The 27,582-nt window shown below is 43.1% G+C and overlaps 1 protein-coding gene across 2 annotated transcripts; it reads right to left on the bottom strand.

Annotated features, from left to right (window-relative positions):
• Positions 1-181: 181 nt before the first annotated feature.
• Positions 182-26,768, bottom strand: LOC121903669 (multiple epidermal growth factor-like domains protein 9). Of its 2 annotated transcripts, XM_042420923.1 has the most exons (7): positions 26,384-26,768; positions 25,809-26,266; positions 22,040-22,244; positions 12,559-12,698; positions 9,915-10,064; positions 3,666-3,935; positions 182-2,325 (listed from the first exon to the last, which is right to left on the bottom strand). In XM_042420923.1, exons 1-7 carry the CDS (start codon positions 26,386-26,388, stop codon positions 1,802-1,804), a joined length of 1,752 nt encoding a protein of 583 aa, XP_042276857.1. In that variant the 5' UTR covers positions 26,389-26,768; the 3' UTR covers positions 182-1,801. The 2 variants fall into 2 exon arrangements, with proteins under 2 accessions (XP_042276857.1, XP_042276856.1); XM_042420922.1 differs by having other exon boundaries at positions 25,809-26,767.
• Between the last annotated feature and the right edge of the window lie 814 nt (positions 26,769-27,582).

The following is a 27,582-nucleotide window of genomic DNA, read 5'->3' as shown; positions in this document are numbered from 1 at the left end:
CCAGTTGTTAAACCTAAAATTTTCATATTCATAGATTCTGGATTTTTTTTCAATGAGGGAGAAGGAATAGATGTAGTGACTTGGAAAACCATATCAGGCACAAATGATCATACCAAGTATTGATATGTTTTCAAACACCCAGCAGTAATTTAAGTAAAAGGTATGGCACAAACACAAAGGCAACAGTTAACCCCGTTTTTATTTGAGAGTTGAGCTCTGACTTTGGGGTATTATTCACATCATTTTATTTTTGGGGCGCAACAGTTAGGGGTGGTGCATTTTAATCCTGCAGCTGCGTATATGGCAAAGTCCACTGAGAATAAGAAATAAAAACAAAAATACAAAAAGCTGTGGGCTGACTGCGACGTCACACCCTGGAGAGTGAAAGGTTTGGGAGCTCGTCGAGTGACAGTGTACACACAGTATTCTACCTGTACAATAATAGTGCTACTATTCACATTCATCTGTACAATAATCATATTTACAGTGATCACATTAGGGAAAGAGCCAGTACCTGAGGAGTTAGTCCCATATTTAGCTTTACTCATTCGCCATGGTAAAAAGAAGCGCACCCAACCGACGGTAGCCTAAACAGCACAGAAAACATGGAATCCGTGTCCAGGATCAGGTGTGAGGCTTTCAAGTGCATCGATTTTACAGCAACTCCCAGTTTTAGCTGATGCAATTGGACTGTGGGTGATAACAATAACCAGTGGGCTGCGGGATTTTTTGACTAAAAACAGGTATCAATATAAGAATACTGTTTCTGTTTAGACATCAAACAGTCTTATCTTCTGAGGCTGAGTCACAGAACCCGACCTCTACATTAATGCGAGACATTTTTCAAATGGTTTGTTCAAATTTTGCTGAGGTAGGCAGCAAAGAGCAGATTAGATTATGACATAGATTAGACAGTAGATTATGACGGTTTACGTAAGCCTCATATAAGTCACTGCCCTGCAGTTGTGCCAACCAGTAAGAGTATAGAAATGGTAATTGTAGTTCCTTTAAAAGAAACACTCCTCTTGGATACTTCAGGTGAGCTGGCACGCTTTAAGAAAAGACAAGAAGCTATAAACAAAAAGATAACGCGTGTGCCAGCAGCCTTCATCTTCCCATATGACTCTCTCAAAAACACACAAACTATACATGGAAACATATTGTCCGATTCAAATTACCATTCGACAGCACGTAAGATAAAACACCATGAATAAACACATCATACATGTGCAGCATTTCTTCCAAGAATGAAACGTCAACCAATAAATAAGAACTGAATAAAAATTCATTAAATAACAATCATTGTCTCAGTTGAAGATCACAGGTCAAGTGATCCGATTATAACTTAAACAGTCAAAAGTCCATTTTAAAAATATATGAAATGCTAGGCTCCTGCAAGTCCTCTAACCGCTGTTAGGATCATTGTTTCAGCAAATAGGAGTATGCTTGGCACCTGTCCTATGCCATGCCAATGACCTAACAAATCTGCACAACATTGCCCTCTGCAGGCACAACTCAAACAAAACACTTTTTTTCTTTGGACCCTTTTCACTGATCGCCCATTCCCCACAAAATTATATCAAAAAGGGAAAACGTTTCAAGTGGAAAGTCTGCGTCTCTTTTCCGTATTTTTGATCACATCTGCTCGATCTCACTGTCAGTTTGCAAAGTGTTGTGATGTGCCGCAGACGAGAAGGGTAACAACAAGCAGTCATACATGAAGGAGCTTTGGATTTGGTACTTTCCAGCAGCTTTGTGTCATCTGTAAATCTAGGTGTCCAGTCTGTCGATGGATGGAGTGCTAAGCCTTGTAGCAGTTGCCCTGCGTGGTGAGTGCCAGCTGGCCGTTGGGCGCCACCTCGTTGGCCTCGTCTTCCAGCAGGCCCGACACGTCAGCGTTGGGGATGCTGTCGTGGTAGCTGCTGAAGCTGATGTTGTCCTCTTTCAGTTCGATGGTCCAGAAGGGGGCGTTGAGCTTGCGGTTCTGGTATTCCCTGTAGGTGTACACGCCTCCGACGAAGCCCAGCAGCACCACCACCACCAAGATGATGACGGCCAGGATGATGATGTTAAACTGCGTCCAAGAGACTTCTGTCAGGGCTGCCGTCGTGTTGTCGGTGGGGCTGCTCAGGCTGGTCAGCAGGGCCTGGGTGGTAGCGGCGGTGCTCAGCGCGGTGCTCGTGTTGCTGCTGGACGTGGAGGCTGGGACGCCTCTCGCTGCGGCGGAGGTCAGAGCGGTGCTGGTAGCAGGCGTGGAGGAAGATGTACTCGATGTGGGGGCTGCTGTTGTGGTTGTACCGGCTGGTGTGGGAATGATCCGGAGAGCTGAGGAGAGAAGAGCATTAACATACATTAACTTGATAACTTTGTTAAAGCCACAATCCAGAGTGGTCAATCAAGGCCTGTCATTATTGAAGAACACTTTACCCCTCCCCACTCAAGACTCCAGCTTACTGATGTTTAACCAAAGTATCTAGTGACCCCTTGTGGCAAAAAGACGCCTGCAGACTCACCTGCTGCATGCACTCTTTACATAGTGTAATCTTATAAAATAACTGATGATTTTCAGTCACACCATTTAAGACTGTATGCAGAAAACTGTATCAGTACTATATGTATACTCTGTATATATTTAGAATATACTTGTCTAAAGTATTATGATGTGAACCTTTACCTTAATTTGAAATGACTTATTGTATACTTGGTATACTTGGCACTCAGTATTCAGGCAATACATGTACTGTACAAACAGTTTTTATAATATCTAAATGTGATGATCCAATTTGTACGCAAATGTAAAACTGAAGAATCTTAAAGCCGGTTTCAAGGATTTATAGACATCTTTCATGGCAGATATTTGGACTTTTTAACAGCAAAAAAAAGACACAGGTGTAATTAATAATCAATTAACATGACTAATGGCTGCATTCCATTTACTTGTGCGTGTTCCAGGACCCTGGTAGTGTGCATGATGGTGACACTGAGCCATTATTAATGTTATTAGTTCCACCAGTTAAAGTGTCTGTACACGAGTTTAAGCAAAATGTAGAGGTGGGAGGAGCCTTTTCCTTAAATGTATTACTTTGGATTTTTATTAGAAATGTATTATTTAAATTCACAGTTATATAAACCTATAGCTGCTAAATTCTACAATTGGAGATAGTAATTAGATATGTATATATATGATATATTTGATATTACCTTATCTAGCAGTCTTTCTGTCAGTGATTTTCCAGTTGTGCATCTCGGCTTTCTTGCATGACTGAGTGGAGCGACTCGGTGGAACAGAGCCATCATTAATGTTATTAGTTCCACCCGTGCTTCTGCTACTATAACGCATCAAAGTACCTACTGTGAAAAAGACCCATTACCCTTCTGAGCTGTTGCCAGAGAACTACAGTCTGTTTGAGGAGCTCCAACAACAATTTACTCAAAAATCGAGGGTTTTTAATCTGCAGGCTGGCATTTGTGTGAATGTACTGTTCAAACTACAGTTAAAATCTGGATACAGTATGGAAATGGGACACAGTCAGCATATTTGTTGAATTATTTTCTCATAGTTTAGTCAAAGGTTTGTAGTTATGTTCGCTACATTTTACTGAATGACCATCTTTAGGATTTTTTTTATGTCATAGACTGAGCAGTATCTGGTGGTTTGGTCTTACTTAGAGAGGTGCAGTTATGTGCTCGGGCGTCCCCTATGAATCCCGGAGCACAGAGGTGGCACTGGGGCCCGGTGGTGTTATTGGTGCAGCGGAGGCAGTGGCCGGTGTCGGGGTGACAGAGCTGGGTGGGGCCCTGAGGGTCTGCGTTCCCACTGCAGTCACACGGAACGCAAGCCCCGGACGCTTTGTAGAAACCGGCGCTGCACTGGTCACACTGTGGACCAGTGTAGTAGGAAAGGCACTGGTCACATACTGGAGAGCCACTGGGATCTGGACAGGAACAGACAACAACATGATGTAGGTATGAGGCTAAATACATCTAAATACATTCTGCTATATTCCTGTTATTGACTGTTTCTGTCTAAAATGAACCTCTGCACATACAATACTGAGCACTATGTTTAAATCTTTCATTCATATGTACATACACAGATTCACATGGGTGGTGTCCCAGATGGAACCACTAGGTGGCTCACAATGACAGAATATTGACCTGGGACACAGCCTTGTTCAGCAGTGGAGACAAACACTGCTGTTATATCTGATGATGATGATGACATTATGGTATACATTTAGTTGTTTATTATACAACTTGGGTAGTATAGACATTCATGGTGAGGTGCCACGAGTAAGTCCTGCATTTTACTAATCAGCAAAGATCGATATGATCTAAATAAAGAGAGAACCTTGGAGTTCTTTTATTTGCTCTAGAATCGATCCCATTTCCTCACCGGGATTTCCAACAGTCTCCATCAGCAACACAAGCGTGTCGTTTCTAGGGTCAGCTTTCTCCTGCGACCTCCGGTCCCTGGTAATGTGATGCCCTAACACATCCTGGCATGTCAAACAGCACATACATTATAACAGTACACTACACTGTCCTTCCGGGGAAACTTCTCACCAAGCTATGTCACCGAGTTATTCTAAAGCTGCATGATAGTGTGATGGTATTTTATTTTTTGTACACTAAAAATGTTGAAAAAGGTTATAAAATGGACATGAAGCAGTAGTTGTAGCAGTAGTGAGGTGGTAACAGTTAAAGGAGTAGTAGATGTATTAGGGCTTTAGCTTTTGGTTTCAAGCCAAGTGCTTCATATTTAAAAGGTAAAACCAGGTGCTGGAATAGCTGCGTATGTCCTTTGGTTGCACGTTGTGTTGGCGTTATTACTGAGTATAGGTCTGTGGTTTAAAACTGTGTCCACCTGAAGCAAGCTTATAGGTTATTAAATTTAAGAACAATGAGAAAATAAAGGCATCCATCCAGATTAGATCAGATATCTTTCTCCCCAGCAACGTCCTCCAGCTCCTCATGGGGGATCTCAAGATGTTGCCTGGTCAGATGGGATCTATAATCCCTACAGCATGTTTTAGCTCTGCTCCAAGGTCACCTCCCAGTTCCATGCACCCCCAGAATACCTCCACAGGGTGGCATCCGGGATGCCCAAACCGCCTCAACTAGCTCCCTTTAAAATCATAGAAGCAGTGCTTTTACACGTCCTAATGACAAGGCAAAAGCTCCTGATAGGGTCCCCTACCCCCCCCCAGGCCTTTTGAAGACAGAGCCATCTCACTGTTCCTCACCTGGATAAGGGAAGCAACGGCCCCCCTCCTGGAGCCGTTCCTGGGAGGGAAGCTCGGCTGGGTTTAAGTAAAAAGTAAGACTGTCTCAGTTTCCTAAAGATGGGCGAATGATTCTTATAAATAACTGATATCACAATAAGAAAATGATTCATGTTTGTTGGCCTCCTCCTCTGCATCATCTGTGGACCAACTGATGCTCTGCGTTTGTGACTCCAGTCCTCGCAAACACCACAGCACTCAGTGTTGAATGATTAGACACAGATAAGTGCCTTCCAATGGCCTAGATGTGGGTCTCTATCTGGTGTGGTCATGTGACTCTGTTGTATTCCAGCACTGAGCAGGCTGCTCCTGATAAGCTTGATTTAACCTCTGCTGGGGGTTCAAAGGCAGCCGGCCTGCTGGGTTATATAACCAGGTGGAAACATGAGCTGCACTGCGCTGGGCCAGAGGACCTGACCTGCTTGTTTACCCATCATCCTCCACTGTGCTATGACACCTGGTAGCTGCTGGCCATGTCAGCACTGTCTGGCACACATTAACAGTAAAAAGAAGAAAACATGTAAGAAGGACATTAAATAATGAAGCCCCACCATACCACTGGGTAAAGATACAATCACACATGGATGATTGGATGTGTGTGACCCACATTGGAACTGGTGCAATGCTCTGCTTCACCTCTCAGTGTGTCAGTATGGAGGGTTATTCATTTACCGCAACAGGCCTCATCAACACATTTAGAAAGCATCTATCCTCTGGTGCCGAGCCATGATACTGCACTGTGGCATCTTCTCATTTGTCACTGTTGCCAGGGCAACCTCTACTTGGAGGCTGCTTCTCTTCCCAGCTCCGGTGTTTGGTCCAAAACATCCTCCACAGTCACACACACACACACTCTTAACATAAGAGCAGCTCTCTGTGGACATAATGCCGAGCATATTTCTCATCATCTCCTTTCTAATGTAGCTCTTTCTGTAAGGCTGCTGTCTACACAGACAACGTGATGCTGCCCATCCCCCCCCCCACCCCACCACCCCCACCCCCTCTTGCTGCCTGAGTGGCGCTGAAATGGCTCAGCTGTGCTCATGCTGTCCCAGCTCAGCTCAGCCTGGTTTGTGTCCCTTCCCCTCCCTCCCCACATTGCACAACCTCCACTGCGGCCCCTGGCAGGGGCAAACATAACCCGACAGCCTAAGTGCATCTATACATGGCTGTTGCCATGCAGCCCGCCACCAATGGGGGGGGGGGGGGGGAGGGGGGGGGGCATCAGGACAAGGCGACACTGCTGACGATTGGTCCAGAAAGGGGAACGGCAAGGTGAGAGAACATGAAGAGTTACTGAATAGAGCGAAGACTCTGACACACTGCTGAAGAAAAGGTTCAAGTGCGGTTTGACGTAAGCTGTGATCTGTTAAGCCACTTTGACACGGTGCCACGTTTGAGCCAGACGAACTCAAAGCACAAAGGGCTGATGACAAGCTGACTCGGTGTAACGCGGCTCCCGGCCAAACTCTTATTAAGGTCTCAGAATGAGAGTTAATCTCTTTTTGATTGATCACCTTATTACCACAAATAAACCAGGTGACACAATCCTCCTTATACACCTCCTGTGTTCTGTCCACCAGCAAAACAGTATGAACAAGATTAACTCATTAGTCCATTCATAGAAAACTATTTTCATCATTGATTAAGAAATTCATTAAAATTAAACATTTTTCAAGAAAATATGCAAAATATTTGATGTTTACAGCTCAGAAAATGAAAGGATTTCTCTGTTTTATATCAGTGTGAATTAAATATCTTTGGGTTTTGCTGTTCAGACAAAAAAAAACAATTTTAAAACGTCCCCTCCAGCTTTTTGGGAAATTGTGATGTATTTTTCACCATTTTCTGATGTTTAATAAACCAAATGATTCATCAGTTAATTAAGAAAACGACTGTTAGATTAACTGATGATGCAAATAATTGTTAGATGCAGGTGCAGACTAACACATCGAGCACTTGGTAACACTGAATGGTAATTTGTTAACGTTTGTTAAAAGTCTTAATAATGCATTAAAAATAAAACGTTTACTTGAAGTCTTCCTATTTAGCATTTAGAAGCAGCATGTAAAGACTTAATAAATGGTTTATAAGACACTATAACGCAGTTGTTTATGAACTACAGTATAACTCCTCCTGTGGGCAGCTGTAGATTTCTGATAATTAGAGTATAAGCTTAACTGGGTTACTCCACAGCTCTGACGCTGACATGAACACACTGAGAAGCAGGTTATTTGATAACTAGGTTAGGGAGGGAATTCTTCAGGCGCTTGTAGCTGGTGTGCAGATTTGATCTGAGACGTGTGGCTTAATAGAAATCACAGTGTTATCCAAAATAACTCGGTGTTGAGACAAACAGAGGAGCGTTTCAACACACACAGCTGGTAGAAGCCTGGAGCTGCGAGGAGTGTAGTAGGCATTTTCTCACAGATATTGGGAGATTAGATCAGAAAAACACCGTCTGCTGTGATGGATCCTGTTGTGACGTGCTGACTGGAGGCAGCGACGTGCGTTCACTGTAACCTTCAGCGTTACCGTTGACCAGGTGCGTCCCTTCACGGTTAGTCTAGCCTTCATAAAATGACATTTCAGGCACAACTCAGGTGGTTCAGGAACATGACAGAGACTGTAGTTCAACCCAGATCTCAACCCAATAGAGACCTTTGGGTGTGTTGTGTAACTGGAGCAGCAGCCGCCTGGAGGTAAAAGAAGCGGGGTCGTACAGGAAGGTCACTGTTAATCCCAAACTGTCTGCAGAACTCTGCTTTGTGCTCTCTACAACTCTGAAAGATGATTCTATTACCAAAAATACCAACCCTAACCCTAACCCTGAGTAATAAATCAATTCCTCATGCCCTATAATAATAGATTGAAGGTAAGTATATCTAGTAAACATTAGAGTTAGAAGGCAGATAACAACCACATAGCCCTCAAATGATACATAGAACAACACTACAATGACTACAGTAACTGAAACAAGTGTGGGAACTGTACACATCCTGAGAGGCAAAATTCAGGGCAGCAGTCCTCCTCATGATGTGTGCTGAGAGTGCACAGCGGAGGTCAAAGCTAATCGACACGGACAGACGTGTGTTTTGAGAGACACTGGCGACATACTGTGTAGTCAGATTCAGTCATTTTGGTCACATCAGTCACCACCGAATAAACACTTTTGTCTTATTCCAGAGAACTGAAGAATTTTTCCTGCAGCGCCGAGCTAATAGAGACGTGTTGATTCATGAACTATTCATGTGAAAGACCACTCAGTTCACTAACGGGACTGAATTTCAATCTCAGTGTTGTTCAGTGTCGGTGGTTAGACTGTGTTAGTAATGACTGGTCACTCACAGCTGACACAGACTCTCTGACCAGAAGACTTTCCATTTTTATATACATGGATCAAGTCAATGTTTCCTGATTGAATTGATCATTCAAAGCACAGGTTTTTCCATCTCTCTAAAAGGTTGTGCTGACATAAACCAGGCACTGCTAACACCCTGCTGACACCCACATCACTCACATGTTCAGTGGCAGTGAAAAATGTCACGACTATTTCATTTTTCTTTAAAAATCAAACTATTTTACAGCCTTCTGGTGATGAAATAGGATTTCTTCATGAAGCTGATAACAGCCACAACCACGGCAAAAAACTGAAGTTGTCGAAATATATAAATGTCTCAATATAACCGAAGTCAAAAATAATAAAAACTTTTTTACTATAACCATCAACCACAATGATTCTGACTCTCAGTACTGACCTCTCAGTGTAACTTATTTTTATTTTTTTCCGGAGCGTTCTGGCTACATTTTGGGGAAAAAAACAACCTACATGGCAGTTGGCAAGTCTCTGCTTCCACTCCAGCCAGAGACCTTTGCTGCGTGTCATCCCCACCTCTCTACCCTTGTTTCCTGTCTGCCTCTTCACTGCCCGCTACGCCAAAATAATGAAAGAGCTTTTCCTCTTCTAACGGTCAGTATGAAGAGGAGGAATGATTACAGCTTTCAGACTGTTGTTTTAGGACAGATTAATCATTGTGGAACCGTCTTTTGAGACCATCACTTGTCTGCTTTGCATTATAAATACTGCTATATGATTAGAGGATAATAACTGAATATTACCATAACGATTCAAATATTAATAGAGGTTTTATGTGAAATACTGCCACTCATGTTAGGTGCTGTTTTTTTCTTATTTCTAACTTTGTGAGCCAGACTGACTGCCTGTATCGGTGTTGGCATATGTGCAAAGTTTTCATCTTGTTTCCCTCTGATTGCGTTTCTCTTATCACCTCAGATAACTTGGCCAAAAGTAGATAACAAGATATGAGGATAAGATATTTCTGGCACAGCTACAGTGCAGTTTGATGATGGGAAATGTTGTCTAAAAAACATCATCAGTGTCGGGTTTTAGTGTTGGATGCTAAGCAAAGATTTCTATCTAGGCTTACCGTTTTGCAATGAAATAAAAGAAATGAAAGTTGACATATAGAGTACATGTACCATTAAGACTGCACCAAAACACTGACTTAATGGTGTGTATTAAACCAGTAAGGTACAACCTGCTCAGTCACTACAGATAAGAAACTGGACTAAAGGGCTGATCTGTGGCTGTGAGCAGCAGGGACTGACCGGTGTGACAGGTGCCGGTGGAGGTGGAGTTGGAGCAGGGACACGGTGCGCAGGCTTCAGTCAGGGCAGTGCCGGGGCTGCGGTAGGAACCAGGCTTGCACTCCTCGCAGTTGGATCCCTGGGTGTTACCCTCGCAGTTCAGACACACTCCTGTGGGGACAGAAGGAAGGGCAAACGGTCAGCGGTTTTCTCCTGGATCTGCAAACGTGACGTCCCGCCTGTCTGTCCTGTTTCACTCAGAAATACCTCACAACAAGTTAGATACTCTGGAAATGACTTGAAATATTATAACTTTTATTTAATGAGGTCATTTCATAAAGATCAAGATCTTTTTTTTGTAAGAGAGGTCTGATTACAGCGGAAGAACAGTAAATATCTATAGAATTAAAAATGATGAAAGTATAACACCATGTAATATGTTGATTTCTTGTGTACTATCTGCAAAAAACTATATGCTACAAAGATTAGTATATAGTATATACTGTATACAATTAGTATGAACACTCCCATACTACATATGGGACTACTGGTTTTTATTGTTGGTGCATTAAGGGACACTCAGACATATGAGATTTGAGGGTGTATATTACAGTATATTACATATCACCATCTTCATACTGACTTGTGATGATAATGTTGATTGTAATATTAGATATTAATTGTTATTATAGTAAATATTTGTGAGAGAATGACCTCCATTGTGTTGTTTGCAGTTGAGCTTCTGTCTGTGTTTGAGTTGTTGTGCCTGCATACTCATGGACAGAGGTTATGTAGACATGACTTAACCTGTCTGCAGGCTGCCTGGATTGCTACATCTCTGTGTGACAGTGGTTTCAACCATAAGGTGTGGAAAAGTCTGCAGGCTCCTCTTCCAACCGTGCATTAACCCACCGTCAGTTAGAGGAGCTGCTAATAAGTGAAGTCAGCTGTTGCTGCATTTGGAAAGAATGAAAACTGACTGAGAATAAACCCAGCACATTACAGGTTTAATTGTTGGTTGAACAGAGGGAGGGTGTACCCTGGAAAAAAGTACTTCACCGCACCAAATTGTGGGCCAGTGGTGAGAAATGACTGCTTTCACAAAGCTTTTGTTGCTAAATTATGGGTCTTCAAGTGAAATGAGACTAAATTCAAGCTTGTATGTATTATGCTAAATTGAAGGAACATGGATTTAAAAGTGCACAAACACACACATTTTCTAAAGCAGGTTTCACATATGATGTTAAGAAGTGAATATCAAATCACACAACTTGTGTCCAACATTGTCTGAACATCTTTCCAGTTTGGGATGAAGTGAAAATCTTCATTTGTCTTTTATTAAGTCTCTGGATGTTATTTGAGTAGAAAACAATGGGTCAGTCATGTTGGAAATGACGACTCCCTGTCATGTTTATCTGAGGTACGCAGTGTTTGGGATACTATATAATTTGCATTTGCACAATGTGTTGTTGTGTAAGCGGCCCTGGGGAGAGGCCAGGGTCAGTCTGTAAAGAGAGCTGTCAAACCTGAGCTATGTTAATCCAGCGCCCTGTGAACACTGAGCACTCCATCTGCCCCTGCATTATAATGGCAAGACATATGGCTTCTAAAACTACCCCACCACCACCACCACCACCACGCTGTCCTCCTCCACCTTTCCTCCTTTTCCAGCTCGTCACTAGCTGGAGGTTTTAGCCTCGAAGCCTGACTGCTGGGAGGCGAGAACATAGAGGAGGAAAATCCAGTCCAACACTCCACAGCAACACAAACCAGTGGAAACTGGATTTGTGATATTTTTTTTTTAAACATTTTACAGTTTGCTTCTGATTCAGCAGTTTTCTCACTCCAGTCAAGTTCCTCGTTGAATATCACACTCGTGTGTTGGTTCCACAGTAAATATTTACTTTAGGGAAACTGGAGGGTTTGTGTGCTGCCAAAGTCTCTAATTAAACACAGCAGATAATCATCTGCATACAGTGGCAGGGTGTTAACCTGCACAAAGCCCAGGAGGGAAACTTACAGGGAACTTAATGAGAATTTCATTGGCACGTGGGTGGTTTTAGATAGCGTTCCGGCGTTCTGGAATCAGAGGCGTCACGTGTAATAGGACAGCGTGAGTATTCCCACCATGCCGGCTGTCCCTTTTACACAGACGTCTGCTGCCGGCTTAATGGCGGAACAACAACGCCTCCCGATCGCGTGTTCATACCTTTTATACAGAACGCCGCAACATTCCCGTCTTATACAGGCTGTTTTAGACTGAACTGTTAAGGTTTAGTGGCTAGTTTAATCTATAACAATGCATCTTATTTTATTAACTAATCATAGGTTTGTATGAAAAAGAAATAGAGTCATAAAATGTAAAATACTCAGGTAAGTAAAGGTGTTACTGCTTCCACACAGCTTTTGTTGCTAAATCCTAAAAATCCTAAAAATGTGTAAGCTATGTTTGGGTGACTACAAGCTTAAGATGAAGAGACAAACTGATGATATATATGAGAATGTTACTGAGAAAAAGTGTTATTTTCTGGTGACAAATGCAGAAAAAAAATGTAATTACATTTCTAAAATGTTCTTTTTAATCCATCCTGTAACCCACCATGTGTTTTTTTATTAAGAGGAAAGCAGCAGTTAAAGGATGAGAACGATACTGATACAGACTCACCAGACTGTGGATGGCAGTAGTTGGTGTGGTTGTGACACTGGCAGGGCCGACAGCCGGTGCTGCTGAAGTGGAAGAAACCCGGGTGGCACTCATCACATTTGGGCCCGTACACTCCCGTCTTGCACACACATGTCCCTGAGCTGGAGAGGAAGAAAGACACAAGACAAAATCGATATACAATCAAAACACAGTTGTGGAGAGAATTTCGTTTAATGCAACACAACACCGATGCTTGAGCTGTGTGTGTGTGTGTGTGTTTGGGCGGCTCTACAATGCTTTTTGGATGGCACTCTTAACATCTGATGTCCAGGCTGTTGCGGGTGATTCCACACTTGACTTCCTGCAGATTCTCTCATCCATCCATCTGCTTTCCATAATTCTGCTCCAGGTAGAAGCATGTGGGGAAGCTCAGTTACAGCTCAGAGCTGTCTAGACCGCTCATTTCACTTTCCTCTAAGTAGTTTTGCAGTTGCTGTTCCTCAGTCTTGGCGTTGATTCTACAAGTCTCTTCTGGAGGGATGAACAACGTTCTTCAAAAAGATGACGGTGGTGGAGAACGCTGTCTAACACGTCAGTCCAAAATCTCCAATAGGTGTTCAGCTGGGTTGAGATCTGGTGACTGTGAAGGTCATAACATGTGATTCACATCATTTTCATCCTCATCAAAGCATCCGGTGACCCCTCGTGACCTGTGAATTGGGGCATTGTCATCCTGGAAGAGACCACTCCCATCAGGATAGAAATGTTTCATCATAGGATGAAGGTGATGACTCAGATTAGCAGTGACCCTTCCCTCTAAGGGGACAAACTATGTCAGCAAACAGAACCACCAGACCCCCTCACTGCAGGGCTCAAGCATTCAGACCTGGACCAGTTTTTCCTTTCATTTGTCACCCGTCTGTATAAAGTAGCATCAAATGGAAATACTCAAGTGCAAGTTCCTCAAATACTTAAATGACTGTCTACATACGGCTCCACAAAGGCTCGAACCAACCTTGTTTTATAAAAAGGACTAAATATAAGAAATTAGAGCTCTGAGCATAAAAGCTTTTTATTGGCTTCATGTGTTTTAAATAAGCAAGTATGATTGCTCTCAGCTGAGAACATCTTAGCGGATAATTCCTTCAAGAATGCTCCGGCAAACTTAAATCCAATTACATTTGAGCTCCTCAGCAATAATGCACACGTTCATGATGACTTACTTCATTTGTTAATGTGTCTTTTCCAAGCTGGATCTGCACTCTAACCGTCCTGTGCTGGCTGTTAAATATAGGTGCTTGCTTATTTATATATATATGAGGGAAACGAGCTGCTTTGTTTGTTCCATCCATGTCACATGAGCAGCATCATTCCCCTGTGATCCCGCCCTCACTCAAGGTAATTTCCGGAGGAAAAGCACAAGGCTAAGTCAAGCCTGATCAGCCCTCAAACCCAGACAATGGACTCGCAAACGTAATCTGTGGACAATGACTTCAAAACGACTGAAGTAAATGATGAGTGACTGGGAGCATGTGCGTGGGTCTTCATACAAACGGGCTTTGTTGAAACAACTACACTTAATGCAAATGAGGAGGCCCACGGCGATGCTTAGTGGGGCGTGGGCACCGCTGAGGACGAGGCTGGGAGATCAACAGTCCCCATTGTTCCGGCTAAAGACACACACACACACACACACACACACACACACACATAAACACACATCCAACAATATCAAAAAGTATCCACATGCAGCATTATGACCCTGAGATATAATATCCAACTGGCTGCATCATCATCATCAATCACCACTTCTCCTCACGAGTGAAGATTTTGCTGCAGAAACTGATGAAACTGCAGATCAGTTTGTCCTCTACATTTACTGTTTTATTGATGTCCAAACACATTTCCTTTTTATGTTTAGGCTATAAAGAAACTTCCTTATTCCCTGATCAGCAGTTAGAGTAAACAGGGAGGTGCTGACAGTAGTGATGTAATGATTTTAAATAACTTTCATTTACATATTTGAACACAGGTTTCATTATAGGAGCACTGATGTAATGAAAACGGTCCTTGACCCTTTTTGTCCTTGCTGTGTGACATGAATACCTTCATTATGTTTGTGGTTTGCAGGCCTTCCATTGGCTGATTAACTGATGTTTTAGCCAACAAAATAATCTGAGGAAATCCATCATGGCTCAAAACACCCGTGGAAGGATTTTTAGGATGTACAACACTATATCGCCACTTTTGTTTACAACTGGTAGCCTATTTTTTTTTGCTGCACTGGTTTACTTCCTGTATTTCTGAGCGTGCTCCGAAGCCCAACAGGCACAGCGCCGGGTTGTGCCAGATGGGTGGGGTTTCTCTCCACCATTTACATGCAGCACACAAACAGCACACGCCACTTGTGCTGACCTGCATCAGCGGCTAGTGTGACAAGAAAACAAAGTACCACGTGTGCCAGACAGTAGACGGTGCCAAACACATGGCTTTGCATGGCTGGAACCGTCTCTGCCAACAGCTCACCAAAGACCGGCATGAGTGACGGTTCATATTTTCAATAACTGACATCTTCAGCCGCTAATACTTCTGGTTCCATTGCAACACTGCTCACAATGGCCTTAAAGAAGCAGAGACAAAGGGATAAAAACACAAACGATACACTAACATATATCCTATCATTCTCATATTGCTCAACCAATGTGCAGTAAAATCTGCTGCCCACCCTGGACACGATGCCACATGCAGCATGCCAGTAAAGCCAGCTGGTCTGCTCCCTTTCATTTATGTGTTCTATGGTGCACAAAATAAAAGCTAAAACCTAGAAGAAATCACTGCTGCAGTTACATCAGAAAATGCTTCTTTTTTTCTAATTATTGCATGACAGAGGAGAGAGGAAACACACCATGTTTCACATCTACGCAGCCACCACAGAATAACACATTTGTACGGGTAATAACGTGTAAGCTCATAATGCAATAAAGACTGGAAAAGCATCCAGTGTGATATACAACAGAGAGGAACGGTCCTTTAATGCAGCACCGCGGCCCGCTCTCCTCTCTGACTGGCTGGCAGTCAGTCAGACGCTGACCTGTGGCAATGCGGCACAATCTGTCATCTTACACTGCGAGCAGCTCAACAAGAAGGCTGTCATCTATTATGCAGCCTGCGAGCTCACCGGCTCCACTGCTGGACCAGTGGAGGGGTGACTGCGGGACACCTTGCTCTCTCAAGAGTCTCGCGTCTTGCTGAATCCTTCTCCCTCAGTGATCGGTGATCTGGATGTTAATTTGTGCCCTCTCTGGCTAGGAGGGAGGCCTTTTGTTATTGTTTTGGTGTGATTTCGTGGCTCTGCGTCAGATCTGCATGTTAAGTAGGTCAGTATTACATGGGCGACGGAGCTTAACCCCATTCTGTGCCTGCTGCCGTAACGCTGGCCGCGGCCTGTTGTTCTATGTGTCGGATCACAGCAGTCTCTGTAATGGGGAAGTGATCTCTGCTTTAATTACCATGAGATGAATAGCTGGCCAAAATAAACAGGGAACTACACTAAGCAGGTTTAGTCACATCCTGAGAGGGCGTGTTGAGCAACAGAGCAGCAGGACTTGTGATCTCTTCACCACTGTCCTGGCTCCAGTCCTCAACACAAGCGTGAACGTGTCCGACTATTTATGAGAGTGAACGAGCTGGCGTTCAGAGGATGGCTTACTACATTCAAAATCCTGTAGCTGAAGGTGAAATATGTCGTTTTAGCTGATTCACTATCGTGATGGGTTGATAGATACGGTGGAGTGTTGATGGGAATGTTGGTTTGCACCTGATGGGATGGAAACAACTAACCAGACACTAAAAGAGTCCACTGAACCCCTGGACAGAAGAGCCAGTGTTTCTTTAAACCAACAGTCCAAAATCTTAGGAAATATGTTTACCTGGAGTTTAAACGACTTGTTAATGAATCAACCAATCAATCCACAGGTTATTTTTTAGATAACTGATGTCTTGTTGTTGCTAAAATACCAAATATTTGTTGGTTTGAGTTTGTGAAATGTGAGGATTTGATGTTTTGGACTGTTAGTTGGCGAGCGATGTGAAGAGCCTTGGGCTGTGGAAAAGTGGGATTGGTATTTTCCACCTTTCTGACATTTTAGAGTTATAACACGGCACAAACTTGACAACCACATTGTAAGGCGAGGTCTTTATAAACGCTGCATGCAGTCACTGGTCAATAAATAGATCCAGTTTTAACTGCTCCTAAAACCACAAAGGCTATTTTGTTTGACGGTACGTCTAAATATACATGTTCAATGGATGTAATGGACATGTACAAACTGGATACAATCAATACAAAGGGATGCAATGTGCAAATATAAACCTTGGGAGTTGTTGAAGGACATATCATTTTTTTTACTTTAAGCCTCCAGTCTTTGTGCTAAGCTAGGCTAATTATATCCCAGACCTGTCTCTGTACTGGATGTACTGGGTTTGACAGACACAAACACACAAGTGTTCAATGGTAGAAACTGCATAGATCTCTAAATTAATGCATAATTTACCAGAAAATCTTAATAAAACATAGTGCGGCTATTGTTCAATCCTTTCTTGACAATTCACATTGAGGAACATTAACATAACTCTCTTCTCTTTCACAAAATCAGTTCTGGCCAAAGACATCAGCATTTACTTTTGTCTTCATACAAAACAACACTAAATGAACTAAATCTCCCAAAATTATGATTTGAATGAGGAAATATCTGAAAATACTAAGAACCTGACCGAGCACTGGATGCAAGCTGACAGTTATTGACACTACAATTGATACTAGATGCTACGAACACATATACTTACTAAATATACTACCTGTAAATAATACCTGGCTGCTATAATGTATTGAATCAAAGGCCAGTATGAGTCCTGTATGCTGGGAATCAGCTCACTGTTTCTACTCATTTAGGCAGAAACACACGTTCAGTCACATGCTTCAGTAAAAACAGGTACACAGTTTGAAACTGTTAAGTAGTTCCCGGAAACCTGCTCAGCAGGTCATATGTTGGCCATCTTTAAAAGAATTTTTGTCAAAAATAAGAACCGAAAAAATGATAGATTCATGCTTGTTCTTTGTGTGACATCTATGTTTCCTATCCTAAACATTAATCTGAATTCAACAGCATCACATGAATGTAACATTAATTACAGCTAATAAAACAGATAAACAGTCAGTGCAGATGATGCAGGATAAAGATGCACTGATGGCACTGATGCATACACTGCACAGTGACACATAATGCAGAGGCGGAAACATCTGCACCCACAATCAATATTTCATTACAGACTGTACAGTGTTGTAAAAAGAAACGCCTTACAGACAAATGCCCACAGGATCTGACCCAAATACACTACTGATACAACTGTTAGCACAAGTGCTTAATACTGCTTTTTGTCAAATATTGGCTTGACCTAACCCAACAAACTGGCTAACAGCGTGTGTCCATTTTACATCACATGATTTGAGGAACGACTGCAGGCAGAATGCCACATTATGGCTGAACAAGAGGAGGAAATCTCATTAAGGCTGTTAAGAACATTGAATAAGGATGCAATTACAGATGTCACCCGGCTTTAAAAAGCTGCTTACCCTGAAGGAATTTCATTAGTCTGGGTTTCACTCAAGCTTTAGTGTCCCAGGATAGACTCAATTCCATTGATGACTGGTTTAGAAATATTTATCTCATATTAACAGTGTTGATCCAGGACATACTGGCAGATTTTTAGTAAGCAGTGTCTGTCTGCGGATCCACACTCAAATATCTCAACAATTATTGAATGGATTGCCATAAAATGAGGTGTCCTTCATGTGCCCCTCATGATGGATAATAAAAACTTTGATGGTCTAAATTTGGATTTGTCTGATGTTTTGGTTTATGACCTGATGACATTCCCATCAGCCTCGGCTGTACTTTGTGTTTAGTGTTAGCATGCTAACACACAAACTTGGATGGTGAACATGGTAAACATTACACTTTCTTGACATCAGCATTATTAGCATTGTTAGCATTCTGAGGTTAGCATTTAGCTAAAACAGCTATGTGGCTGCAGACTCTTTACCTTGTTTTTACAGTTGCAAATAACAATTATTTTCATTATCCATTCATCTATGCATTTTTTTTTTTTTCAGTTAATATCGAGTCTATTACGTGCCGGAAAATAGTGAAAATGCCAATCACAATTACCCAGATCCCCTGGTGACACCTTAACATTTCTTGTTTTGTCCGACCAATAATCTGAAACTGACTGATGTTCAACTTACAATAATAAAAACTGAGAGAAGCAGTAAATCCTCACATTTGAGAACATTGAACCAGTAAATGTTTGGCATTTTTTGCTTGATACCTGATAGAAATGATTGATTATCAGTAATTCTTTTTGTGATAATTGACTAATCACTGAATCGACTATTTGTTTCAGCTCTATATGTGTTTGATCCCACACTGAACCAGTAGCTACACTCAGAAGACAAACTAAGTTGCTTTTCAGTCGCAGAGACCAGGCTTTACATCAAAGTCTCTTAGCGACCGCCAGCTTCTGTACATTTCCCCTGTATAAGTTCACACCACACAAACACTGAGAACTTGTACCATCAGATAAGTGAACACAGGTTGCCTCATTATCAGCAGCTCTTGTGAAAGGTGAGTTAATCAACAACCAGAAGTCAGTGCTCGCTTGTACTGACGGATGGCTGTTTCCCTATTCGATGTCCCTCCTGGGATCTATGGTGTTGAAGAGCGCAGCCTCGGCTTCATATTCCCACAATGACAACAACCAGTGTCAACTGAGGCCAAAACGCAAAGTGAATGAAGGCAAACTGTATCACAGCCTCTTCAAACTAAACAGTGCTGCACACTTCTTGACATTAGATATGGTCTGTGCTGTTACATCATGGCACGTTAAGTCATCAGTTCATGACGCTGAGCAGCTTTTATTTTAAAGTGAGTAAAGTCAGATCCTGAGTTTGAGGACATGTCTGCTGGCTGCTGACAGTGAACAGATTGATATTCCATACAGCTCATCTCCTTGTATGATTGCTGGATGTTTGTCTCTGCAGGACAGCGGCACCGGGAAGAAGCTCTCACTCTTTGATACTGAGGGATGATGATGCAGAATTCAGAAGTTTACGTTGATGTTTTAAGATCGCTGAAAATAAGTTTTCTATTACAGTCAATCCCAGCTGCTGCAAATATCTCCCTGTGATGTCATGTCAGCTATATTTGGCCAGTTCTCCACAAGAATAAGACAAATGCAACACCGAACAAACAGATATGCGAGGGACATTCCTAATAGCAGGCTGTGTATGTAGCATATACTCAGCCATGCAAAAAGAAACATTACCTAAACAGAGCCTGACAGAAGACAGCTCTATTCTGAGCTGCAGTTACATAACGCAACAGTCTCAGGCTCAGCTGCACATGTCTGATTGTTTTTTTTTTGTGTATAAAAATCTAAAACTCTGCAGCTTTTCCTTTGTGCGCTGCTCTTCGTCAGCTCTACAGGTATCTGTAGTTCCGCACCTGCAATGTGTCGACCGACGCTCCCGACATCAAGCGGCTGTAAATGAGATGATGAAAACACGCTGGCTGACTCAACTCTTCTCTGAGGATAATTCAGAGGTTCTGTCATTAAGCCGATGACATTATGAAACCACAACTGCAGTGCAAAGAAACACTGGAGGCTGCTGCTGTTAACCTGCATGTGTCCTGGAATATATGGCCAAAAGTATGTGGACGACCTAGTCCATGTCTTTAAAAATCTTCATGATACAGCATACAGTGATATTTTAGACACTAGTGTTCTTCCAACTTTGTGTCATCAGTTTGTGTTTGGCTCTTTCCTGTTTCGACATGACAACGCCCCCGAGCACAAAGACAGCTCCATAAAGGAATCGTTTTCCCAGTTTGGTGTGGAAGAACCTGACTGGCCTGACCTCAAACCCTTATAGTTCAACATATCGGGTAACAAGCTTATCTGCTTTCCTGCTGAGAGTTAGATAAGATGCTGCTGTCATGTCTGTATGGTAGATATTGTCACTGGGGCCTTAGCATAAAGAGTGATATTAATCTTCTCATCCAACTCTCAAGAAAGCAGACATGCGGTTTCCTGAAATGTCAAACTGTTCCTTTAATGTTCAAGGTTGCTTGTGGAGTGACGTGGCTGTTTAAGTGTCCGTGTACTTTGCCCTCAAGGTGTGTCATGTCTGTTGTTGTTTCAGTAGTTGTTGGTTTAGCTATAGTATCTGAAATGGATTGTGGACTTTTAATAATGAAAATGAGAGATTACCTGGAGGTTTAAGCAGGTGTAATGAGATGTTCGGACACAGTGTAACACCTGTTATAGGCAGAATGAAGGCAATAAAACTCGCTGTTATAACAAGGTACAAGGTTCAGCTTGTTGGCTGAGCGTGTAGTTTCTGAACATATGTCTTAAAATCAGTACATAACTTGTCCCAGTGAACACGACTAAAGCAGCGACTGATTCTGTCTAAGCTAGATGGCTCATTACTTAATGAGAAAGAAACCTAAAGAGGCATTCTGGGGGGTCGGAAAGCTGGCTAATCTGTGTAACTCACAGTGATTAGCTCCTGAGGGGGGCTAGGCTAGGCTAGCAGGGTTAGCAGAGGCCAGGCTCAGACTGTCTGAGAAGGACTGTATTAGGTGTGTTACTCTGTGAAAGCTCGGAGCCCTGAAATAACCCTTGTGCCTGCACCTTCACCTACTTCCCTTTGAGCTCTAGACACAGTCCTCTCAGGCTACAGAAACATGAAAAACACAGCCTGTGTTTCCATCTAGGATTTAGCTTATGTAAGCCATTACTGTGACGTATTTTTCAGAGCATGACAACACAAATCCTCCACACACTGTGGACATTTGCCCAGGCTTTTGAAAAAGCAGCAGCATTCCTTCTCTTCTTCGTTAGAGACAGAAAGTACAGCCGCTATTTTTACCGCGTTCCTAACCTACGCACGCAGCTTCTTTTCCAAGTCACAGTTCTTGTGACTTGTGAGAGGCTGCGTGTAAAAAGGTCCGCCGTGTGTTTTTTGGCTTTGAATCGGAGGAGTAAGCAGGATTTGAACATTGTGCTGCCTTCAGGGAGGCCTGTGGGATAAGGACTTGGCTCAACGGCCGGAATAATGATTCTGCAAGGCTCTGACATTATGATGAACATGAAAGTCTGAGCAAAGCTGAGCCGCAGAACATCTTGTCTCATTCTTTATGAGATAACAAACCCTAATTCACAGCAGACAGTCCGTTTGGGTTTGGCAGGCCGTGGCACTTTTGCTGCTAAAGATAGTACTACTTTAAAAAGCTGCAGTCACTCTGCAGGTACATCACAAACCGTCCAGAGGCCACGTCTGGCTTCGTCATGAAAACCCACCACACCTGTGACTTGTATAACCAGGATACATGAGCAGATGGTGGTTATCAGATAGATGAAGCAGAGTAAACAGTCTCACCTGTCACAGAGGTTGTCTACCGCACCGAATGAGTCGCAGGCGCAGGGCAGGCAGCCGCTGGTGCCGTTGGTGAAGTGTCCCTCCTCGCAGTCCTCACACTGCAGGCCGCTGTAGCCCGACAGACACGAGCACTGACCGGTGCTCTGATCACACTCGTCCGGATCCAGAATCCCCTCGCCGCCGCTGCTGCAGTTACAGACGCCCTCTGAGCGGACGGGCGATAAAAGTGAGAGACAAAAGATGAGAAATACTGCATGAAGACGTAGATTTCTCAATGTCAACAAATCCCATAAAAAGACAAAAAAAATACTTTGAAACATTTTCCTTCCTCATCCCGTTCATGGCCCTCGGCCCCGCGCCCTCTGGTTAGTGTTTAAAACGAGTCATAAATGATCTTGTTTCATTTTTAGTAAAGGTTGAGTAATTTCTTGGGAACTATAGTTTTTTTTTTTAGCAAAAACGTCACTCAAAAAGGAGGAAATAGCACATTTGTTGGGGACTACTTTTAGCTGTGGATTAATACACATTTGATGTCGTAGTGAGTATTTCTGGCAGCGGGACGGTGTGTGTGTGTGTGTGTGTGTGTGTGTGTGTGTGTGTGTGTGTGTGGGACGGAGTCAGAATAAATGACAGTGTGTGTGTTGGTGGTAATGAAGGAACATGTCAACCAGAGCAGCGGCGTGGCTCACTGATGTCTTTTTAATAGTTTGGCTCAGACATAGAAGATACATCAGCCTTTGATATACAAACACACAATACTTTCATATTCTTTGTCTGCACATGGAATTTGTTACCAATAAGAAAAACAATGAATATTGCCAGACTTGAGCCGTGTAAGTACAACCAGCCTTCCACTATCATTCACGTGAAGCTGCCTGCTCCATTCACAGTGTCGTGGTGTCACGTCGCTCTCTGGGAGCTGCTCGGCTGTGCTAATTCACTTTCCTTGTCCAGATTTTTATCACCCATCCAGGAATCCAAAAAGACGACCTCAAGCCTACTTCTATATCCTCCACGACACAGAGACATTTTGTATTATTCAGAAAACATGATTTTTAAAAAGACCATGCTGGCATTAGATCAGTGTAATACGACAAGATGTTATTTCTATATGATAAACTCACATAATAAAGATTTCTGTGGTAAACAATGTTTCATAAACCTGCTGTGATGGATTTTGTGCGTTTCAAACCGGTGCGCTTGAGGAAACCGGAGGATATAATGACAGACACGTGGATGACCCTGCAGAGTAGTAATCTATTATTCATCTGATCTCAGGTTAGGTGTGGCAAGCGGTGACAGACGTCTGCATTCTGTGCTCAGCAGTCAGACGAGGAGAGGAGACAGATAAGACGACTGAGTGGTATGTTTCCACACAACGCATCACCCAGCACTTCGATAAAGAGAAGCTGGATTTGAATGTATTCCTGCTCGGGCGTCCCACTCATATTATGCTCCTCTTCCACTGTTTGCCTGGACTTTTATGTAACTAAGGAAAGGCCCGTGGTTATGCAAGCCTGTGGACTCTACTGTGGGGCCCTAATCTACAGTAACATCCACTGAAGAGCTGTCGGCTCTGATAACGACTGAGAATGTGTGAGATCCAGTGAATGCATATCTCCAAACACACACACATACACACACACTGTATTTCATTCTTAAAAATCCCGCCTGCACTAGGTGTGTGATTGGGGCCCTGTGGGGTGATCTGCAAAGCCACACAGCAGCAGGTTTGATGTGGATTGGACTGGACCTGTGTGTAGAGGAGAGAGACGAGGGGGGGAAACAGAGGCCGTGTTCACCTCTCTCCTATTTATCTGAACGCTGTGAAGCGGTGTGACAGCACGGCTGGTATTCAGACAGAGGCAGCGGCAGGCTGTTCAGAACAAGTCACGTCTCAAAACTCCTCGTTGCTCGCCCGTCTGTGGCAGCACGGTGAAAAGTACAGCGGTGGGAGGCGCCCCGGCACGGAAACAATCACTGCACTTTCCATTTGGGTTTGAGCGTCAAACCACATTATCAGCTTTCAGAAAGTACTGAAAGATGTTACGCAGAGAAGGAAAACTTGAACTATGTGAAAACACGCCTTGTATATCTGCTGGCGAGGCCCCTGCACAGTCAGAGAATGTATACTGGTACAGCTGGGGCGAGGCGTTAACCCAGGTGACGCCTTTGTTTACGTGATATTATCATGTGAGTGGCCTTTACACTAGAACAATGAGGAGTGCTGGGGATGGTTTCAATAAGGCAGGCCGAGGCTTTCATGTATGATTTCACACAAGGGTGCGGATTTCATTCTGACTTCAGGGTTCAAACAAACGGCAATAAATAACATGTGCTGATTTAATAAGAGGAGCGGCTGAATGTGTCACTGTTTCAGATCGGTTTATCTGCAATACTGATGCATCAGACTCCAGAACCATAAATCACACCATATAACAATAATATTATTAGCAGCCCTCTAAGACCGCAGCACATTAAAAAACAGCCATTTTGATCAGCTATTCTAATCCTCCTCCTAACACTGACAGTAAGGTAGGGCAGACTGCGGAGAACAAAGGGTCAACATAAAAAAAAACCCATCACTGAACTGGACCCCTGATGCGAGGGGCCGATATCAGTCAGAGAATGAAACACAGCGGTCTGGAGTTGATGTTTGGTCTTCAGGGCGCCGTGAAGTAACAACTAGAACATGGTGTTTTTCTGGGAAGAAAAATAATGAGTGTTTGATAGACATTAAGGGGGAAAAAAATAACCATGAAGCCATTTTTATTGCGAATTCTTCATATTTTTATAGGGGAACGGCAAATTCAACTTGGAGAGCGAGAATATGCAGTTTAGGAAGAATTAATGAGCTCTTTTTTCCTAATAAAAAAGGGGGAACATCATCTTATCTGCTCTGCAAACCCAAAGCTTTGGTTGCATCAGGCGTTAAAGATCCATTTTGGAACAGGATCCCCGGGCCTGTGCTGCTGCTGCGCTGGCTGGAGAACAACACATCCACATGGATGCTGGGATGTGTGAGGTGTGAGAGGAGGGGCTCCACTGTCATTGCTCATTCATGGCTTGGGCTGCCTGGCCATTTTGGTTGGATGGCCTTGTTCTACATATGCCATACAAACAACAATAGTAGGGGGGTGAAGCAGCTATTTGAGCAACGTCTTCTCATTTCCTGTCAGTATCAAACATGCCTGATCTAACACAAAAGGATCTTGGGCCAGTGTGGATGCTGTGTGCACCAGCGGATTGGATACATTGACTGAACAACGACAGGATCAACCTTACACCCCCTCACACTCACACCCCCCCTCCTTTCCAACCCACTGTAATATGTGGAACACTCATCCTATAATAAAGGCCTCTGGAATATAACACAGAAAAACACTGTAGAAATGTGTGCACGAATAGTGTGAGGTTTTTTTTTTTTTTAATGAAAAGAGGATGAGGTGTTTTTCATGATTTGCAGGGGTACAGCATGCAGTCTGAGGGTCTGCCCATTGTTGCAATCTGGTTTATTCGGTCGCTCTCTGCGTCAAAACCACAGTGCGACCATCCTGCTTCCTCTAGCAGCCTACATCAGACATGGATGTCTTCTTTCTCTGTGAATCGTTTTATGAACATGGGTGTGCTTTTAAAAAAAAGCATCCCAGAGTTTGTCCCTCAATGTCTTATTTTTTCGATTATAACGCATTATTTACAAAAAAAAAGCTGAAACAAATGGGGCTCATTTTGTAGCCTATACATGATATTTCATGCAGGGGTTACTCACCTTGACTATTCTGTAGTGAGGTAACAGATGTGCCGATATTATCCGCAGACCAGGCGTCGTTTGCTGAACGCTGGGAGACCATAGACACCAAGGTCTGCAGCGCTTTCTCCGGAGCAAAAAGTGATGTTTGTGCATCGGTGGATCTTTTGCGGGCACCGGTTAATCTGGAAATCGGTGGTGTAATTTGTTCTTTAGACGCTGAAATGACTCCAGTGAGAGAAGCGGCGGTGGTGGTGGTGGTGGTGGTGGTGGTGGTGGTGGTCGGGTCCGTTGTTGGAGGCTGGAAGGTGGTTGCAGTTTTATAGGTAGGGCTAGTAGTCGTCGTTAGGCCGGTAGAAACAATGGCAGGCGACGGTGTTAGTCCGGCTAGAGGCCCGAGAGCGACCCTGCTCTCGGGTAAACTACGAGGCTTGTCGGTGTGGAAGGTCTCCCAGGTGTCGGAGGCTGAGCCGGGCTTCCTGGAGAGAGGCGACGCATCGTAAAGACTGATGCGAGGTGCAGCTTGAGAAAATCCAATATATACATGCAAAATAACTAGCAGAGCCGAAGATATGCACATCATTAAGGACGTTAACCTCATATTCAGTTTCAGCTCTCCATGTATAAGCCCCAGTAACGGTCTTTCTCAGACCTTTCCCTGAATGGACGCGTACTCCACCGTTGACGTCCCCCCGGCGGCGTACGCTGCTGTTTGTTGCCCTGTGATGAACCACAGGCAACACTTCACCTGCTCCGCAACCAACCACGGTCCGTGCGAGATTGACATGTTCGTGGACCAATAGGAGCCCTGGACGACAATCCCAGGGCGCTCATTCATTCGCTGGTTGGACAGTCGCTGTTACACCCTTTCGGAGACACAATGCGTTGTAAATTATCAAACGTCCTCGCTCCTCTGAAAATGATCAAAACATACCTGTTTCATTCATAAATTGTACAACATATGGAAGCATATTTAGTGAAGATAGTGCCTTTGAGATGGTATTAGATTGCGTGTTACACCTAACAGCCCAGGTATCCTTCTCCATATGTCATGAAATGCCCGGTGGAGGGCAGGGTTCATGTTTACCATGTTTTTCAGTGAATCTTTATGAGCCTACATAGTTATGCGCCTATGTTTGTATTATGACACTTGACACAGACTTGATTGTTCACGGATTCCTACATGTATTGGTGTATGAGAACATACAGGAATCATTCATGCTAAAATATTATAAATTAGCCAGAAAACCCTAATTGTAGATTAAATTCGTCTTTTCAGTTTTAAAAAACCCTCATTTAATCTTTTAGGCTATAACACACGCTGCTACAAAATACCTTCAACGTCTGATACAGATTTTTTTTTTTTAATGTGTTTAAGTAAAAAGTTCTACAAGGTGTTTACCTAGGCTATGTAAACTGATTGCTCACATTTTAAAACTTGCAAATGCGTGTCTGGAGGCTTCAACATATAGTATGTATTATTTATATAGTATATAGTATATATAGTACATATATAGTTTTGATTATACCCATGGTCTTGCTTCTTGGTGGGTTTGATGGCATGAGGGCGTTTATATTGGATGTAAACTCTGATGGTCAATTTAAACACTTTATTTTGAAAGGTTTTACCGAGGGTATTTCTATGCTAGCGTATTTATTTGATTCAAAGTCAAATTTATTTCTTCTTACCTTGGCATCTTGTCCCTCTCAAACATTTATTATACAATGTTACTGGGATCAAATCTGTTATTTCCAAAAGTGCAGTTGTTCATTTTGACCACCGAGGGGCGGGAAT

This window comes from Thunnus maccoyii, chromosome 9 (genome assembly GCF_910596095.1).
Source record: "Thunnus maccoyii chromosome 9, fThuMac1.1, whole genome shotgun sequence".
NCBI lineage: Eukaryota > Metazoa > Chordata > Actinopteri > Scombriformes > Scombridae > Thunnus > Thunnus maccoyii.
Note: the sequence above shows the minus strand (reverse complement) of the source record. Positions and strands in the feature narration are given on the sequence as shown.

What these genes read in the sequence shown, in the direction of transcription:
- LOC121903669 (XM_042420922.1), bottom strand. Translation starts at nt 26,388, where the DNA reads ATGAGGTTAACGTCCTTAATGATGTGCATATCTTCGGCTCTGCTAGTT. An exon ending in CTCACTACAGAATAGTCAAG is followed by an intron (nt 22,245 to 25,808) that starts GTGAGTAACCCC and finishes CCGTCCGCTCAG; the next exon opens with AGGGCGTCTGTAACTGCAGC. An exon ending in ACATAACTGCACCTCTCTAA is followed by an intron (nt 2,326 to 3,665) that starts GTAAGACCAAAC and finishes TTCTCTCCTCAG; the next exon opens with CTCTCCGGATCATTCCCACA.